Source organism: Uranotaenia lowii, chromosome 1 (genome assembly GCF_029784155.1).
Source record: "Uranotaenia lowii strain MFRU-FL chromosome 1, ASM2978415v1, whole genome shotgun sequence".
NCBI classification, from domain to species: Eukaryota; Metazoa; Arthropoda; class Insecta; order Diptera; family Culicidae; genus Uranotaenia; species Uranotaenia lowii.
In genome coordinates, this window is record NC_073691.1 from 97,925,141 (window position 1) to 97,944,678 (window position 19,538).

General features: G+C 40.0%; 1 protein-coding gene across 1 annotated transcript; it reads left to right on the forward strand.

Moving 5' to 3' along the window:
• The first annotated feature begins 746 nt into the window (after positions 1–746).
• Positions 747–19,323, forward strand: LOC129737662 (uncharacterized transmembrane protein DDB_G0289901-like). The gene is made up of 7 exons (XM_055728822.1): positions 747–949; positions 1,066–1,143; positions 8,032–8,160; positions 8,608–8,754; positions 8,922–9,044; positions 18,705–18,911; positions 18,981–19,323. The coding sequence occupies exons 1-7, from the start codon at positions 774–776 to the stop codon at positions 19,321–19,323; spliced, it is 1,203 nt and encodes a 400-aa protein (XP_055584797.1). The 5' UTR covers positions 747–773.
• The last annotated feature ends 215 nt before the right edge of the window (positions 19,324–19,538 follow it).

Here is a 19,538-nt window from a genome sequence, read left to right on the forward strand (position 1 = left end):
TTTTTTTATTTAGGCCATCAACTTTTCAAAGTATTTTTATGCCGGGCAATCCACTCACTACTAAGTTGGATTTAATTACCTTTATTTTAGATCTCATGAAGACTTTAAGTTTGTCATAAAAAATCTCATCATACTTATTTTGGAAAAACAACTTAAAAAAGCATGACAATATTTCATCGCAGGTTATATCTTACATTTGATCGATTAAAAATAGCTGATACCTACATATAATCATTGATTGGGAAATTCCAAAGGTAATGAATACCACGCTCACCTTTGCTAACGGATCGATTTTGTACTTTTGATTCTAACTCTAGCACACATAGGACATACGTGATTAAGCTCGCGGGAAGTGAGCCTGAATCTTGACCGACAGTTAACCACCTATAAGGACGCTCATTTTAATTGATCTGTGTGTTATGTCTGAGGAAGAAACCTTCGATCGGTAATACATTTTGAATTGGAACGATTGTCACGCGTGCACGTAGACGCACTCAAGTGGGGTTTAGTCATCACAGGCAACTAAATACTCCTCCGCATTGTTGTTCCCATTGATTGGTTGGCGGCCCGGCATGATCAAGATCGCAGCAAATTGAATGGCGGGATGTAGTAATTTTCTGCCGAGCAATGGCCAGAAACCCTTCGGAATATCCGCAAAATGTCCGTTGGAACTCACTTCTATTTTAATATGAGCAAAAGAACTGTATGACGAGTTTCAGAACAACAGTTCGGGTTCAGATTCGAGAGGTTGCGGTTGACGATCGGTTTCAAAAATGAAAAATAGTGCCTTGCTAATTTTGCTTGTTTCAATTTTATCCTTTGTGTGCAACGAAGTGCATGGGAGAAGATATGGTTTTTTCGACCAACACGAAGATGACGATGAAGAAGATGTTGCAATTGTTCGGGGAGCAATCAATGTTGGGCGCGAAATTGGTGGCTATTTGTTTGGGTGGGTACTTGAAGTTCGAATGCTACTGATAGCACATACTTAGATCATGGAAAGAATAGTGAAGGTCTTATAAAAGTGAAAATGTAGAATAAGAAAAAGTCTGGCATGTATTTCAGTTTTCGACCTTCGAGACATCGCTATACAACATCTAGGCCAACCACTGAATATCCTCGGCCGTTCTTTGGAAACAGCGGGTAAGACTTTTCTAAATCGTTTTAAATATAATTTATAGTGAAATGCATTTGCGGCTTTATCGGTGAGGGTTAAAGAGTTGAAATGAAAGACGGATAGAAGATCAGAAGAAAATTCTAAGGTGGTGAAAAGAGCGAAGAGCATTTGAAATAGAAGCTTGACCACATACTAAATTCTTTGTCCCACACCAATTAACTGTATTGAAGAAGTAGTACCCAATAGAGAAGGCACTACATTTTTCGATACAGTTAATTATGGATGGTTCGACCGCCATGTGAGTGTGCACATGTGCCGAACGGACAAAAAATTTAGCATGTGGTTGCTCTGTTAAGTCTTCTATTGTGCGATATCGTTCCATCGATGGCTAGGTTCTCCTCTTAAAATAATAAAAATAATTCGGCTATAAAAATCAATTACAAAACATCGTTCCGATAATCGAAAAATAGTTAGGCCAAGATTTCTGACCGTTGACCGTATGCGACAACTCAATCCAGTTGGAACATCCGCACAAAACGAAAATAAGAAATCTACCTAGCCATCGATGGAACGATATCGCACAATAGAAGACTTAACAGAGCAACCACATGCTAAATTTTTTGTCCGTTCGGCACATGTGCACACTCACATGGCGGTCGAACCATCCATAATTAACTGTATCGAAAAATGTAGTGCCTTCTCTATTGGGTACTACTTCTTCAATACAGTTAATTGGTGTGGGACAAAGAATTTAGTATGTGGTCAAGCTTCTATTTCAAATGCTCTTCGCTCTTTTCACCACCTTAGAATTTTCTTCTGATCTTCTATCCGTCTTTCATTTCAACTCTTTAACCCTCACCGATAAAGCCGCAAATGCATTTCATAAAACAAATTCACGGTGATTTCTCCTCTTAAAATAATAATTTATAGTTTTGGCAACCAAATATGATCCGCATTTCATGCTTAGGCTTAATAGTTAAATTTTAATTTTTTTTAAACGATCCAATCATCATTCTTGTTGTATGCGTTTTGGAAAAGTTTTTCCACAATTTGAGTTTGTCCTCGAGATCCCGATTTTTTTCAACAAACGATGAAAAACTGTTTTTTTTAATTTGAAGTTGCGTATAAGATCATTGCAGTGGAATAGATATTGAACTAATTTGTCGACATCACAGAAATTTCTGAAAATTTTATGACTTTGGTATAGTGGATAGCAAATTTCCAAGTGGATTGATCCAATGCATCGGCGATTGGCAAACTTTTTCTATGGCATTTCTATAGCATCACAAATAATTGTCACAGACTTTTTTAGTCGAATCACAGAATTACAGATATTGTTTTTGTCAGGAATTCAGAACTTTTGAAGGCAACTTTGATGCTAGGTCATCTCGATAAGAAATAATAAGTTTCTTGCTTGGTGCTACTGCATCAGGCGTTTTGACAAATTCAATGAAATAATAAAATTTTCAAAAAAAAACTGCTGAGTATTGACTTTGAATTTAAAAGTGGTAGTAAAATAACAAGAAAAGAAACTGAAAAAACACTAATTTTAAGTTTTCCAAACAAATAAATAATATTGCACTTACAACTGTTGAACATCAAAACAACAAATGCTTAAAATTCTAGAAAAAAATAACAATCAGGATGATTGTGGAGCAAATTCAACTACGAACAAGTGAAGTGCATATATTTGATCAAGTCACTGACATATCTTTTTTTTGTTTTGAGAAAAGTTTGGCGGGCCACACAGAATGGTCTCGAGGGCCTTGGAATATTTTTCAGAAAAACTGAAAAAAAAGTTTGAATCATTACAAAACCGAGGAAATTGCTCATGTTGTTTGAGAGTGACTGTAAAATTTCCCTTATTTTTTTTATTTACATAGTATTCCGTCTCACGACATAACTTGACGAACATAATTCCTAAAATTCACTCGGTCTATGGCAACCGTTCTCCAATTCCTCGGGCACCCCACGATCGCCAGATCACGCTCCACTTGGTCTAACCATCTCGCTCGTTGCGCCCCCGTTCGTCTTGTTCCTACCGGATTCGTAGCGAACACCTGTATCCGGCCAGCTTTCACCACCTTCTGGATACTGGGTTCGCCGTAGAGTCGCGCGAGCTCATGATTCATCCTTCTCCTCCACACTCCGTTCTCCTGTACGCCGCCAAAGATGGTTCTTAACACTCGTCGCTCGAATACTCCGAGTGTACGCAGGTCCTCCTCGAGCAATATCCATGTCTCGTGCCCGTAGAGAACAATCGGTCTAATGAGCGTCATATACAGGTTACACTTCGTGCGAGGGCTAAGTCTTCTCGACCGCAGTTGCTTGTTGAGTCCATAGTAGGCACGACTTCCGCTGATAATTCGCCTCCGGATCTCACGGCTGGTGTCATTGTCTGCGGTCACCAGTGAGCCGAGATAGACAAAGTCTTCGACTATCTCCAGCTCGTCGCCGTCGATCGTTTATCATCAACCCAATACTTCCTGCTTCGCGTTTCAGTTTGCAGTAGATCTCCTCCACCGTCGCAGATGATCTGCCGACTATATCAATGTCATCGCCAAAGCAGATAAGTTGACTGGATCTGTTGAAAATCGTGCCCCGCATTTCGCCCACCGCTCGTCGAATAACACCTTATAGCGCCACGTTGAACATTATGCAGGATAGACCATCACCTTGTCGAAGCCCCCTGCGCGATTCGAATGAACTCGACAATTCACCCGAGATCCGCACACAGCACTGCGTTCCATCCATCGTCGCCTTGATCAGTCTGATCAGCTTCCCGGAAAAGCCGTTCTCGTCCATGATTCTCCATAGCTCGTTACGGTCGATCGTGTCGTAAATATGCGGCTTTAAAGTCGATGAATAGTTGGTGCGTAGGGACTTGGTGTTCCCGGCATTTTTGGAGGATTTGCCGTAATGTGAATATCTGGTCCGTCGTTGACCGTCCCACCATGAAGCCGGGGCCTGATGACTTCCCACGAATCTGTTTGCTTGTGGCATTAGGCGGCGGAGTAGGATTCGGGACAACACTTTGTAGGCGGCATTGAGGACAGTGATCGCTCGGTAGTTCTCACAGTCCAATTTGTCGCCCTTCTTGTAGATGAGGCATATTACCCCCTCCTGTAAAATTTCCATAAACGGTTTAAAATTCCACTAAATGTTCAAAATTCAACTTCGTTTAACATCATTCGAAGTAGGTCTAGAAAACTGAAAAATACACAATAAAATAAGAAAATGCACAGCGGCGCGGGGTAAATTGTTCGGTCGGTCTTCGGCGCGACTTCTTTTTCTCCTTCCCGGACGTTCCGCAACCTTCGGACCACACGGCGTTAACGGCTGCTGCCTGGATGTGGTGAATAGCGTATCCGGTCGCGATGAGGCCTACTGAGGCTTACCTTATATAGCGGTAGGTTTGCCTCTGGATCCGTGCCTCGTGCCTCACGTCCTCCAATCTCCACGTACCAATCGGTAAAACAAAAGGGGTCCTGTTGGCGCAATGGGTCAAAATACGAGCGGATTAGAATAATTCCGATGAGCCAGTCCATGGTTCTATGGATTCCGGGGCAGCGATCACTTCTCACCTGGTTACGATGTGCTATGACACTACGTGTGCACTTATACGAACTCAGTACCGTATCGTTTGGTTGTTCTTTGTGGAGTGATCGCATTAGCTGTCGGCCATTGCCCCGGATCCGGACTTTCGGCTCCATCCTGGAATTCCGCCCCATTGCGCCTTTTTCGAAGCCCGCCTATGGCTGCCCATTTGTGCGTTCGATCAGCGCCATCTGTTCGTCAGCGTATTGTCCGTCCATTACCTTGGCCATTATTTGTGTATGGCGTCGGTGGTTTAAGGTACGGTCCGCCTCCACTCCACACAGCGACCTTGGGCTTCTCACACAACGCACTGGTTACAAAATCAATGCTGTTTCCGGAAAGTTATTAATGAATAATTCAAAATATAGATTCTTATTCTGATATAGATTTATTAAGTCTACATTTTACGGTACTATAATAATTACATATTTCGTTCAGTACCAGGAAAGTCTACTTAAATCCGGATCAGTACATACTAATATGTGCCGTCGTAAGCTGCAAAGAAAATTGGTAATATCTGCCTACTTTGAGGCGTTCTATTTTCAGTGATGTTGAAATTTCATTCAAATATGAATCGTCACAGCTAAACCTACAACCAGTTAGGTAGATAAGCTTACTCTGGAGCGTTTTGATTGCGGTACGGGTCTGATCCAAACAGTAAGATATCGTGACGTGATGATTGAGAAGAAACGTTAAGTTAAGACTTTCCGAACAAAAGACTTGAATGCGCTTCAAGCAACGAAACTGATTGAGATTCGATTTGATTTTTGTCTCTTACGGCTTGTTGATATCGTAATATGATAATTCTTTTGTAATTAAGGGAAACCTGTACAAGACACACGTTAAGCATAATCGCTATTTACAGCGATACCAATCTTCTAAGAACCTAATTGAAAGTTTACGACGATTCAGGGATCAGATTCACGTATTATTAAAAAAAAAATGATAAAACACGATTTTTATTATATTTTTGTAAAAAAAACTTAAACAGCCAGAAAAAAACCGCAGGGTAGAACGCCAAAACTAGTGGACAGAACGCACCATACAGAAAGGGTGGTAAGAAATGAAACAAAGATTATAAGAAATGTAATGATTGAAACATGAAATGTTTAATTACATGTTCAACGTATTTTTGTAAACTAACCATACTTTGCCAAAAAAGCATTTACAAATGCTAAACTTATCGAAAATTTTGCATTTCTAAATACACTTTTTTATAGCCTTGTAGGTAAAACGCCTTCAGGTAGGCAACAAAATTCAATTTTTTGACTAATATCGCGGCAAACATGGCGCCCGATAATTTGTTCGAGTCAACTTTTGGTGCACCTTTTTAACTCGAACAAGGACGAAATTTGTTACAATTATGCATTGATATCATAATTTGGGAGTCAGCAAATAGAAAGAATGGCATTTTGTTTTGATATTTGGTTTTTTTTTTTTCAAAAGTTAACAGCATTCAAAATTTGTGCCTAAAACACGTGGTCTTTTTGGCATTCTGCGCCAATTTTGTTATGATTGATTTTAGTTAATATTTGTGTGAAGTTAGTAAAATACAACAAAATGTTTATAGTCTTCCGAAAGTGCATGCGAGTAGAAAAAACATAAGCTGTAGTTTCATCAGATTGCTCAGACCAGTTTACCATAAAATCTTAAATGTTAACCATGAAAAATAACAGGTTTCACACTGATTCCATTAACCCTTCTGTTTCTATGAACTAAAGTCGTTTTTGTGAACATTTCATTTGATAAATGATAAAAAAGCTTGTTTGCTACAATATAAATGAAGAAAAACATCATTCGAAGCCATAGGTTAGTTTTTTTTGAGAAAGAATAACATGGGCCACCTTACCCCGCTGGTGCGTCTTGTACAGTTTCCCCCTCCTTGTGTAAACTATATAGTTTGATTATTTTATCGACTTAATCATGGGCCCTTATTCTGCGCCGCGCGTGACGTGATGATTGTCACCTCTTCTCGGAGTCACCGTGAGATTTGTCATCTTATTCCCGGAGTCGATCCGGGTAAAGTGACAGAGGTTCATTCTAGGTGAGCGACCGAATGAACTCATGTGTGAAATTTGCTTGGTTTGTTTTTATTTCGTTCGCGATTCCAAATGTTAAAATTAAATTTAAAATCAAAATGTACAAATTTCGGTACGCAAACGGTCACTAACGGATTGCAAGGTTTAAGCAGGCAGCTGGAATAACTTTTGAAGCTGCGAATAAAGCGAATCGGACAGAATTTGGTCTTATATGTTTGGTTCCTGGAGCGGCTTGGAAAAAAACATCCAACAAAATAGCGGAAATCGACGGCTGCTGCCTCAATAAACTGGTCCTTTGCATACAGATCAACTAAAGAGGCAACACATGGGATACGACACCTCGACGTCGATAAACAATGGTTCAGTACAGGACTTCAAAGCTGTAACATTAATTTGTTCGAAAACAACATTACCGGGTGAAAGTGAAAAATCCCCCCGCGACGGGAATTGGATAAGATTCAATTTTATATGTTTGAATTGATTGATTGATTGATTGATTGATTTATTTATAGAGGCTTTAATAAATATGTTTGAATTTATTTTCAACGTCTACCTAGTAAACTTTTTTTGCTGCACAAATGATTGAAAAAATAAAAAATTGAAGTGATTTTGGTTTTGATTGATTCTTAAACTATCATACTTTAGTGTAATTAAACGTTTAGAGCCTAATTATTCCGTTTTGCATAAATTTTCCTTTAAATTTTTATCCCGTCACCACCTGAAAAGGTACCGACAATATTCACCTAAAATTGTCACCCGAATGCGACGATTCTCACCCACGGTGACTACGAGAATAGGGTAAGAACTCACAAAGTTCATCCGAATTGACAATTCTCACCCAAACCGACTAGTGGAATAGAGTGACTTGGGTGACTCGACTATCATCACGTCACACGCGGCGTAGAATAAGGGCCATGGTCATGATGATCTCATTTAACCTTTAGATCTTTCAAAATTTCAAATTTTGTTCATTTTTACGGCATGATAAAAAGTTTTTTTTTACAGATAAAAAAAATTGAATTAGATTCGGTTAGATTTTTTTTTAAATAGAATATAATCAAATTTCAAAGCTATCTAGCTATGTCATTTTCCAATGAAAATCATAAAATAGCATTTCAAAACAAAAAAAAAAATACTGAAAAAACCCAATCGAATCTAACTAGCAAAACCGAATCGCACTCGGCAAAAACTCAAACAATATATTAATCGAACCTTTAACTTTGAAAAGATTTTTCCTGATTTTTTTTATCGAGTTTTGTTTCATTATTTGATCTACAGGGCATCAATCGCCACTGCCGGAGCGAGCTCACAAACTGTACTGAATCAACAGATAGGCGGTGCATCTACTGCGTTAACATCGTCAGCCGCCCAGGCAGTTATCAGTAGCAGCAACAGCAATCAAGTTGGGTAAATTATCTTAGTTTTTATTTTTCTAGAAATTTCTTAGAGCTTTAAAGAACCAATTGACAGTAAAATTTTGATTTTGAAGGGTATTGATGTTCTGAAGTCATTAGATATCTGGTTTATTGTCCTTTGTTAATTGTACCAAAATAATTATAGAATGAACAAAATTACGTGAATTCGAGAAACACAAGAATAAATGGTTGCATAAACTTAGGATTATGAACTATTAGAAATAATCCTGCATATAGATATGAAGTATTCTTTCGGAAGTGAGTATTTCTAGTTTTCTGTAGTTATTTGAACAATTTAAGTAGAACATCAATTGTTATTAAAATAAGCTGGAATCTAGCTTCTTAAACTATGAATTTTGTCATACAAAACCACCAGTCACCCTAGTTCATAAGCGCATATCTTAGCTAATTTTCTCTTCCTTTTTATTTCGGCTCGTAGTTTTTCGGGATCAGCATCAAGTGCCAATGCTAATTCATTGACCACCACGACGACGACGGCGGGCGGCACCAGTCCTAGTGGCCAATTTAGTGGCGGCGCGTCTGCAGCAGTCGCCAATTCGCAGAGCTTCAATGGCGGATTCCCAGGGTAATAAAATGAGACAATTTGCATGAACCGAACAGAGGCGATATGAAGTCGGGAGTCTAATGAAATTCATGTCTTTGCTCTGGTTGAATTTGCCTACCTATTTACCTGTGTCAAATTTAGTTCAAATTGTGCGTCAATTCGCAGCACTGATTTTATCTCTTTTTCAGTGCGGGCATTTCGGCGTCTGGGGCAAACGCGGCCTCTTTCGCTTCCGGGAGTGGGCATGGATCCAGCAACTCAGGAGCAGCAGCCAACGCACAATCTAGCAACATCAATGCGGTTTATCCCGGGTAAGTTCAACGATATCATTCGACAATGATGTTTAACGATTCAAATGCATGTAGCATCAGGCCCGTGCGAAGAATCCGCCCATGAGGGGAATAGGGGGGGGAAGGGGAATAAGAATAAAAAAAACGCATAGATAATAATAGAAAACCATGTTGTGATATACATATATTTATAATCAAAATTTAAACTAAACAGATTCAGATTAAAATACAAATTACTTCGAGAAATTAAAAAAAATGATGAGCTTTTGAATTTTATTTCATTACAGAATATATAATCATAATTAACATTGAAAATTTGAAACCAAAATTTCAGTATCGATATTTTGAATCAGAGTTTTAACTGGAATACCTTTCAAAGTTAAAATAAGGATATCCAAACAAAAAATATTAACTTTAGAATTTTCAATTCTAACTTGTACTATACAATGTACATATTTGATTGGAGTAAAATACATTTCAAAATAAAAGGTTCAATCTTGGGGTATTAAAATCAATTTAGGCCAAGATTAAGCATGGAATATGTACCTCTGAATTTAGAATTCGAATATTGGTGATTGTTTGGGCAGACCATTTCGAAGGTGTAGGGAAAGACATCTTGTCTTATTGATAACCGAAACGATCTTGTCATAACTGGTTAAACTAAATTAATTTCATTTTGTTGTTTATAGAGAACCCCTTAGACCATTGCTATAATTTTATGCGCTTAATGTTGCCAGTATTTTATTGTTTTGTAAGTCTTTTGTATGTTTAGGCGCGAAAAAATGTATTTAAAGATGAAAACCAAATAAAAATTCTTTTTAGTTTCGGTTATCAATAAGACAAGATGTCTTTCCCTACACCTTCGAAATGGTCTGCCCAAACATTTGGTGCCGTGACCAGGATTGGGTGCAGCTTTCGCTGGGAGTTCGGTGCTCCCGTATCAGCGTTAAGTTAACCCTGCCTGCATCATACCCTAGACGCAATCACGTTGGTCGTATCACGCCCGCTCTGGCCCAGTTCCAGTTCCAGTGGAGTCAAAGATCATAAACATCAAGCCCGCCGTTCTGACAATCCCGCTTGTATAGGTCCCGGAAAAACACGTAAGGTACCCGGTCCCATAACAAAACCCTCTCGTTATGAGTTGACCCAAAACGTTAGCTGTTGCGTTGCCGCCTGTAAATTTCTCCCGCCCAATTTGTGTTGAACAACAATCGAAGCTACCCTTTCACCAAGTGATTCTCCCTATGTTCGTCGATCTGTAATCTGACTCGAATGGAGAGCACTGGTTAGGTCCAACACCAGCCATTCGAGTATCTTCCGCACTGATCGTCCGGTCAGTGCTAGCTCTAATGTTACATTGCTAGTACATTAGAGTTAGTGTGCCGATTACAGGTCGATATGTTCCAATCCAGATGATCCAGTGTCCAGTTCCAGTCCCAACCAGCAAGCTATTCATGAAAGAAAGCATCCCGGATGGATGGTACTGGTGCAGTACTGGCTGTCCGGTCAGTACTCGCTGCAAAGATATTTTTGCAGTGTTTCTTTCTGTCCGATGGTCCAAAAATCCAATGGTTCGGCATCCAGTTCCATGTACCTACCTACCAGTTCCAAGGTGACGATTATTCCTGTTCCAGCAGCTATGTAAAAGGTTCAATCTTGGGGTTAAAATCAATTAAGGCCAAGATTAAGCATGGAATATGTACCTCTGAATTTAGAATTCGAATATTGGTGATCATTTTTCGACCATGTAACAAATCACGGTGTCTCTGGTGGAACGATTTTATTTATCGAAAATTAGCATCGCTAATTTTTGCACCATTCGAAAGCTGGGACTTTCCCCTTTCATTTGAGCCCAAATTTGAAATAATCCACCGGGGGGTCTAGAACATTTTATTTTTTTTGAAGATTTTTTAACCTTTTTAACGGTTTTTTCAAAGTCAAAATCGTACTAATCACTGTGAAAACGATTGTCTTTCCCTTAGCGCAAATCCAACATCATATGTCAGTTACATGATTTAATAGGAAATTTCCCTGGCTACAATTTTGTAGAAGACATCCAAGTGATATAAATTGAGAGAAAAGAGTTGGACTGTCACAAACAGAGTGATTATTATTTCATTTGAAAAATCTAATAAAACTTCTCACCACTGATTGTACTAAGACCAGAAAAAGTATTCAACGAGCTTAGTTATTGATTGTTGAGTGTATCAATGTTCAAGACGGTTTATTTACATTAAAAATCAATCTTTTACATGCAATTGATCAGGATCATCTGAAGTTATGAACATTTTTATGGTTATATTATTCCGGAACAAATATCAAATTCTTTTTTTTTGTCACTCCAATTTTTCCAAAAATCCCTAAGTGGGGAATAAATAATGTTTAAGGTATTTTAAACAAAAATTTGATACATTCTTCGAAAATTAAAACAGTTGAAAAAGCGAAAGCCAAACTGAAGATGCTGGGAGTAATATCACCTGTCGTTTAGAATTTTTTTGTTTGAATGTTTGATCTTAATTTTCTCGATTGTTTGATTTTGTGCAATGTAGATTGTATACAAGTTTGTTGCAAGCCAGCTTTGGTTCAATTTTTTTTCCAATGTATTGAAAATTTGAATTAATTGCTATTTTAAATCCCCCTTTCTCTCCTACTCGCGATGTTTCAACTCCTAATGACAAAAGATAGATTTTAAATTTGTTCTGGCCATATAAAAAAAGTCACCTGCTTGACTAAGATTAGGTTATTCATTTCATACTTTAAGCAAAGTTACATTTTGAATAAGTTCCTTATCTGGGCAAATATATGTAGAAAAATTATTTTAAGCATTTTAAGCCACTGCTTCAAATACTGTTTATGACAAAAAATCTGATGACTTCAGATCTGAAAACTTAAAGTGAATTGAGAGAATATTTTCAGATAATAGTATTACATCAAATCAACCTTTTAAAATTGTTGAAAACAAAGTTGATGTTGAGATTTTGTAATCTTTTTTTCCTTTTTATAAAAAAAAATCAATGAAAGGTAATGAAAGATTAGGTTCAGTTCATGTACGTTTGAGAAAAATGAACAATCTCGAATTTTTGCTTGAAAACTTACATAAACTCGACCACATTCTTACATACACGAGTGCGAGTGGTTCCAAAAACACTAATTTTTGCAATCAAACATAAAGAATAGATTGAGTTTTTTTTTTAATTTTATATATGACACTTTATCATGCTTGTGATACCCTTGTTTAAGGTTTAACAATCAATCAAAAGTAAAAAGTATGAAAACCTTCAGAAATCATCAAAAAGATTGAAAGATTTTCAACCAAGATGTTTGATTTTGAAATTCAGGTGAATTATTTGAAATTTGGGCTTAACTGTAAGAATTAAATCTGATTTGTCTCCTAGTCCCAAATGTTTGTTTAAAAAGTGTTCGATCTAACTTAGCTCAGAACATAAATAACTAAATTTTCAAGATAGGTGGGAGACCCTAGAAATGCTCATAACTTCAGATAATACTGATCAATTTCATGTAAAAGATTGATTTTTCAATTTAAATAAACCGTTTTGAACATTGATACACTCAACAATCAATAACTAAGCTCGTTGAATACTTTTCTGGTCTTAGTACAATCAGTGGTGAGAAGTTTTATTAGATTTTTCAAATGAAATAATAATCACTCTGTTTGTGACAGTCCAACTCTTTTCTCTCAATTTGTATCACTTTGATGTCTTCTACAAAATTGTAGCCAGGGAAATTTCCTATTAAATCATGTTACTGACATATGATGTTGGATTTGCTCTAAGGGAAAGACAATCGTTTTCACAGTGATTAGTATGATTTTGACTTTGAAAAAACCGGTAGAAAGGTTAAAAAATCTTCAAAAAAATAAAATGTTCTAGACCCCCCGGTGGATTATTTCAAATTTGGGCTTAAATGAAAGGGAAAAGTTCCAGGTTTCAAATGGTGCAAAAATTAGCGATGCTAATTTTCGAAAAATAAAGTTTTCTCCCAGAGACACCGTGAAATATTTAAAAATATGTACAGCAAATTATATACCATAAAGGATGTCAACGATGAAATTGCCACACACACAAAATGGATTCGCAAAATTTGAGTTTTCATCCGATTGCCATCAAATTTTCAGAGATTGAAAATTATTAAACTTCATTTTACTCGATTTTTTTACAGTCCATACGCGAATGCCCACACCTTGACCTTAACCCCAACTATAAGATTCTGCACATCCTGTGAATCAACCGTTTTTTGGATGTAAACCCATACTTTCTTTAGTTGCTCGACTGTCTTCATTACTTTAGGTCGTTTAAGAAGGTGCTGCTTCATAATCGCCCAGAACTTCTCGATGGGGCGGAGCTCCAGAGTGTTGGGAGGGTTAAACATTTTCGGCACGAAATTGACCTTATTGTCTGCATACCACTTCAGCACGTCCTTGGAGTAGTGCCGTGAGGCCAAATCCGCCCAGAAGATTGATGGGACGTTGTGGGCCTTCAGGAGACGAAGCAGCCGCTTCTGGAGGAATTCTGTCATGTACATGTACTTTCTTGTCCGTTCATCGTGTCCTGGGTCACGAAAGGTGCACTCCGCTTCCCACGCGTGCAGATGACTCGCCAAATCAGAAATTTATTCGAAAAAATGGCCGTGAAAAACAGGTTGCCGGGGATCTGTTTGAAGTCGGCCTTCACATATGTTTCGTAGTCCATGATACAGCATTCAACTTTCGTCAGCATGTTGATGCACAACTTCCTGGCACGGGTTTTGGCGGACACCGCAGCACTGATGGTTGGCCTCGAAAACTGCAAACAACCGATCAAATCGTTGAACGGCTGCCTAGTGATCACCTCATTTCTTCCAGCCCGAGTCTCGATCTTTTTCATGGCTGCCATTCCCTTGTCGATGGTGGTCTTCCGGAAAAAGCAGTCCCTTTGGCCCTTGACGATTCGAAGTTGCTCTTCCTCATCATCAGCGGCTACGTTAGCCACGTAGCGTTGATAAGCTATTCCTGTTCTCTGTTTGCGTCTCTGGGCGGGTTCGGGATTGACGGAATCTTGATCATCATCGTCATCTTCGTCGTTGTTACCGTTGAAGTCGCTCTCGTTTCGCACCCTACGCTGACGGGCACCAGAATCGCAAATCTTGCGTTGACTCTGGTGACTGATAACCTCAGCGTGCAATCGTACAACATATCTTGAGTTTTGTGTTCTGGTAACCCCAGAAAAGCATCGTCTAGTGGCTAACAAAGCCCTCTTTCGGTGGCTCCGAGAATAAACCAGACTTCGATAGGCAGCACTCGTCCTAAATGCTGCAAACATCAAGAAGTGGTTGAAATCGCTGACAACTAACCGTCGCCTGAACCACCTCCTCCGCAGCACCCGGAACAGCTTCCAAACAGCTAAAAAGCACGAGAACGATATTCTCGACTTGCAGCTTCATAGACTTTCGTCCAGATGCGTCAACTTTTTTACCTTTTCTGGAAGCCGGAGGGCAACCTTCAGCAGGATGAGTCCAATCTGGCTCTGGTATGTTGCTGAAGTTGCTGGCAACTAGCCGTCGTCCAAGACACCTTCTCCAAAGCCGCAGAAAAATCGTACTGCAGGCATGGATCAGCTTTCGCGGAAGGGCTACAGCGTAGCTCCTCATCACAAGAGTAACCCTCTCGGCAAGCTTTTTCCAACCTCCTCCCGGCCGCCGGAAATGAAATCACGCTGCTAACCGCAGCGTTACTCGTGACGGCGTCGAGAGTGACCCTCTTGAAACCCGACTTTCTGGCGACGAACTCCGGTTGCGCCTTTTGGCTGACCTGGAGCATCTCATGGCTTTTGCGCTGATGATCCTCACTTGAGAGTACCCCTTTCACTAACTCGTTTTTCCGAAATCCAGACGTATCTGGGCCCATAATCTGTTGAAAACGCAGGTTTCAGTGGTGGAATAAAGTTATCTTTATTCATGTTTCGTCTGTGAGGTCAGTAGAATACAACTATAATAATTAGCAGTAGCTAATTGTCACTTCCCACTTCTTATATTCCTGGCGCCCGAATAGGGACATGAGCCAGCGACATGTCCCAGGCCATCACGGAGGTTCCACCAGAGGTCAAGTCCGGGGAGATTCGTGAACCGAGAGGGTTATTCTCGATGCCGTCACGAGTCACGCTGCAGTTAGCATGCGTGAGCTCACGTCTGACGGCCGGGAGCAGTCCCTGGATCTACAACCGGGCAGCGCAACGGTCAGGAGGTCCACCCCGGCCACAAGATGCTCCAGGTCAGCCAGAAGGTGTCACTGGAGTTCGAGGATGGAAAGTCGGGTTCCGAGAGGGCTAATCTCGATGCCGACACAAGCCGCGCTGCAGTTAGCAGCGTGATTTTGTTTCCAACGGCCGGGAGGAGGACTTTCGGGATCTGTGACTAAGATTGGTCAGGTTCAAATGCTCCAGTTGGAGTATTAGCCAGGATTGGAGGTTGGAAGAAGCTGCTTGTCGAGGGAGTTACTCTCGTGATGTGGAGATACGCTGTAGCCAGCACGCGTGAGCTTATCCAAGCCTACAGTTGGATAAAGTTTTCTGTGGCTTAGGAGGAGGTATTTTGGTCGACGGTCAGTTGCCAGCAACTTCAGTAACGCACCAGAGCCAGATCGGGCTCATACCGCTGAACGTTGCTCTCCAGCTTTTTGGAGCGCTCGAAGCGTTGAAGCAGCGGAACGAAAGTCTATGAAGCTGCAATTCGAGAAAATCGTTCTCGTGCTTTTTAGCTGCGCTGTAAATAGCATTCGCGAGCTTGTCTTCGATGTCTGGAAGCTATTCCGGGTGCTGCGGAGGAGGTGGCTCAGGCGACGGTTAGTTGCCAGCAATTTCAACCACTTCTCAAGTTTTGCTGCACTTATGACGAGTTCTGTCAAAATAGTTCGAAGTCTGGCTTATTCTCGGAACTACCGAGAGAGGGCTTTGTTAGCTACAAGAAGTTGTTTTTCTGGGGTTACCAGAAAGCAACAGGCAAGAAATTCTGTTCGGTTGCGTGCTGAGGTTATCAGCCACCGGAATCAACGAATCATCGATTCCGGTGCTAGTCAGCGTATGGCGCAAGACGAGAGCGACTACGAGAGTAGCGATGAACGAACGCAGAAAGCGAACAGGAGAAGCTACTCAATGCTACGTGGCTAACGTAGCCGCTGATCATGAGCAAGAGCAACTTCGAATCGTCAGCAAGCTTAGGGCCAGGGGGACTGCTTTTTCCAGAAGACCACCGCAGCCATGACAGAAAACGAGAATCGGGCTGGACGAAGTGAGGTTATCACTGAGCAGCCGTTCAACGATTTGATTAGTTGTGTGCAATTATTTCGATGCCGAACATCAGTGCTGTGGTTAGCGTACTATTAATCAGTCCTGGAGAAGTATGCGACATGGAGAGCGATTGGCTTACCCTAGGCCACAGGTTTTGTGACATGAACGTTCGCTGAACGATGGTGAGGTTATCGCCGAAAAAGCCGTTCAAAGAGTGTATCGGTTGTTTGCAGTATCTGGCGACATCATCGAGATCAGCGGTTAGCGCACTGAGTAAATACCAGGCCAGCCCAGCTTATAGGCATTGGCAAGGCCTGAAGCGTATTCTGCGATACCTTCGACGTATGACCGTTATGGCGTTGGTATACTGCAGAAACGTGATACCGGAACCACTAATCGGATATGCAGATGCAGATTTTATGTCGAAGATTCCGATGACCGAAGATTTGTATCGAGTCACACTTACATGACCTTCGTGAATCTAGTTTCGTGGTCAACGAAACGTCAGCAGACGGTCAGTCTGTCGTCGATCGAAGCTGAGATAGGAGCCCTTTGCCATGCGGTCAATGAAGGTTTGTGGTTAACAAACTTCCTTGGTGAATTGGGTGTGGTTAGCACTCCTTTCACGTTAATGGAGGACAACATCCCTTGAAGAGGATGAGGAAGAGGCGCGGACTCATCAGCGGATGAAGCATCTGGACGTGAAGTATGCATTCATCAGGGAGATCGTAAAAAGCGGTCAGCTTTTTTTTAAGACACATCTCTACTGAGGATCAGCCAGCTGATGCGTTCACGAATGCGCTACCAAGGGCGAGGCACGCGAAGCTGTTCAGCATTCTCAATCTGCGAATTGAGGGGAGGTGTTGATACTTACGGTTTTGGCGGATCCACATTGCTGCCGATTGCAGCAGAACCAAAACATTCTTTGTTTTGGTTCCTCTTGCTTGTTGTTCAATTTGCAATCGAGAACAATAGATCAATGATTGCTGATAACAGGTGATGATGATAAACGCGGTACAAATGTTTACATTATCACACGGTTAGGCGAGACTACTCAAATTGGGTTCGTGGTAACACAACAGTGTTGCCAGATATTCTGGGTAAGATATCAAAGTACTCATTGAGAAATGAGTATTTTCCCGGTTAGGGAATATAAGAAGTGGAAAGTGACAATTAGCTATCGCTAATTAATATATGTAGTTGTATTCTACTGAGCTCACAGACGAAACATGAATAAAGATAACTCTATTCCACCACTGAAACCTGCGCTTTCAACAACTCATTTACTCACAACTCATTTACTCACAACTCATTCACTCATAAATTGAATCCATAAGTAACATTTTAGAAAACTTTTCCTAAAAAAAAATTAAGAGTAAAGCTTTGCTTTGAAATTGAGGCATTATGAAGTTACTATCATTCCTCAATAATTGACATATTGAATTAAATATTTCTGATCAATTTTGTTCATGTTGAATATGAAGAAAAAAGATCTGTGGGGTAAATTTTTTTAATCAAAAATTCAATAACTCAGAAATCATACTTTTATTTTTAATTCTCTGAGGTTACAGCATTGAGGTTTGGCTCAATTTGACATGTTTTTCTAGAACATTTGATTTTTGTCAGAAATTCCTCAAACTGGAGCTGAGGAATCAAGTAACCCCCATCTGTATTTTAAGTTTAGATTAGTTTTGTGATTTCAAAAAACTTTTGTTCTTCGAAAAACTTTATGGTTTAAAAAAATTCAAACAAACAAACATCAGAATTGAATTTGCAGTACTTTTGCGGCTAAAATTTTTACACACTTCAATTACTTAAATTGGTAAAATGTCAAGACTGCTTCAAGGCTATAATTTTATGAATTTATTGTTGAAATTGTTCCACAAATACACAAAAATACACAACTTGTACAAAAAGTTAATTATGTAGAGGAGAATGAGGAGACTTGATCCTTTTAATTACCTTGTTTTCATCGCATTTTTTTGGAAAAAATTCGCAACTGAAGCACATAATTTCAAGTTTTGCTGCTACAAAAATTAAAATTATTGTGTATCGATTTTTTTCATTTGTTTTGAAGTTTTAAGAGACCTCATCCTTGTTTCTTTATACAGGGGACCTTTACATGATAAACGAGAGATATAAGGTCGATTGACTGTTTTTTGGCAATATTAATTTTCATTTCATAGTTTCTAAGTATTACAGAAAAGGAGTCTAAAAGTTTACTTACAAACAACCTTGTAGTGCATAGCACAAAAGCTGATATTTCAATTTTTTTTTAGACAAAATCAATTTTTCAAGTCATTTTTATCAAGCAATCACAAGACAAATATAAGTTTTTGAAAAAAATACTAGTCATATTATAGGTAGTCGGCTATGATCAGGATCTTAACGTATTTTACAGATTTAGCTACGCGGGATCTAGTTCCAGTGCGAATGCAGCAACTCATCAAGCATCCCAAGGACCATCGTTCGGATCTAGCGCTGGAATAGCAGCCGGAAGTGGAAGTACTTCAGCAGCAGCCAATGCCCAAACTGCCGTTATCAATGCCGGCGTATCAGGAACTTCGGCCTCGAACGGAAATGCCAACTCAATGAGCCATCAATTTGGGTGAGTTCAACGTTTTCAACATTTAGGTACAAAATGGGTAGGTCACTAATTGAATTAACACTTTTTCAGCGGCTTCGGAGTGTCATCCGCGAATGCAAATGCTAATTCGTACACGCACGGTTTCGGTACGGGTGGATTCGGGAGCAGCTCGGCAGGGGCCCAGTCGAATTCTTGGCAGAGTTCGGGACTGGGGGGATCTTTCGGTGCTTCCAATTCAGCAGCCCATTCACAAGGTTTCAGCGTAGGTCCCGGGGGAATCAGCGGTTCCAGTGCCCATTCGGGAAGCCAGACCTATAAAATTCCCTACTATAAAGACATCACGTTGTCCTACTCGGCTGGATTTTCGACTTCCGCCGGAATGGATGGCGGCTCGACGGCGTATTCCGATGGTAGCTCGTTTAGTTTTAATTGAAAAAATTGTTTCTGAATAAGTTTTATTTATTAAAAATCGTTCATCATGCTCATGAAAATTCGATTTGATAATTCCTAGTCTTGAAATCCTAGTGTTTTATTCTAACTACAGCTGGGGCCTGGGGGTGTTGTCGAGGCCAAGGTTCTTAGATACACGAGGTTCTCCGACTTTCACAGTAAGTAGGCGAGGAATGAGCGGGGCTCTCAATGAGTTTG

Coding starts and splice junctions, on each gene's coding strand:
- LOC129737662 (XM_055728822.1), top strand. CDS start 774: ATGAAAAATAGTGCCTTGCTAATTTTGCTTGTTTCAATTTTATCCTTT. Junction 1,144..8,031: donor CCGTTCTTTGGAAACAGCGG/GTAAGACTTTTC, acceptor TTTGATCTACAG/GGCATCAATCGCCACTGCCG. Junction 18,912..18,980: donor TCAATGAGCCATCAATTTGG/GTGAGTTCAACG, acceptor ACACTTTTTCAG/CGGCTTCGGAGTGTCATCCG.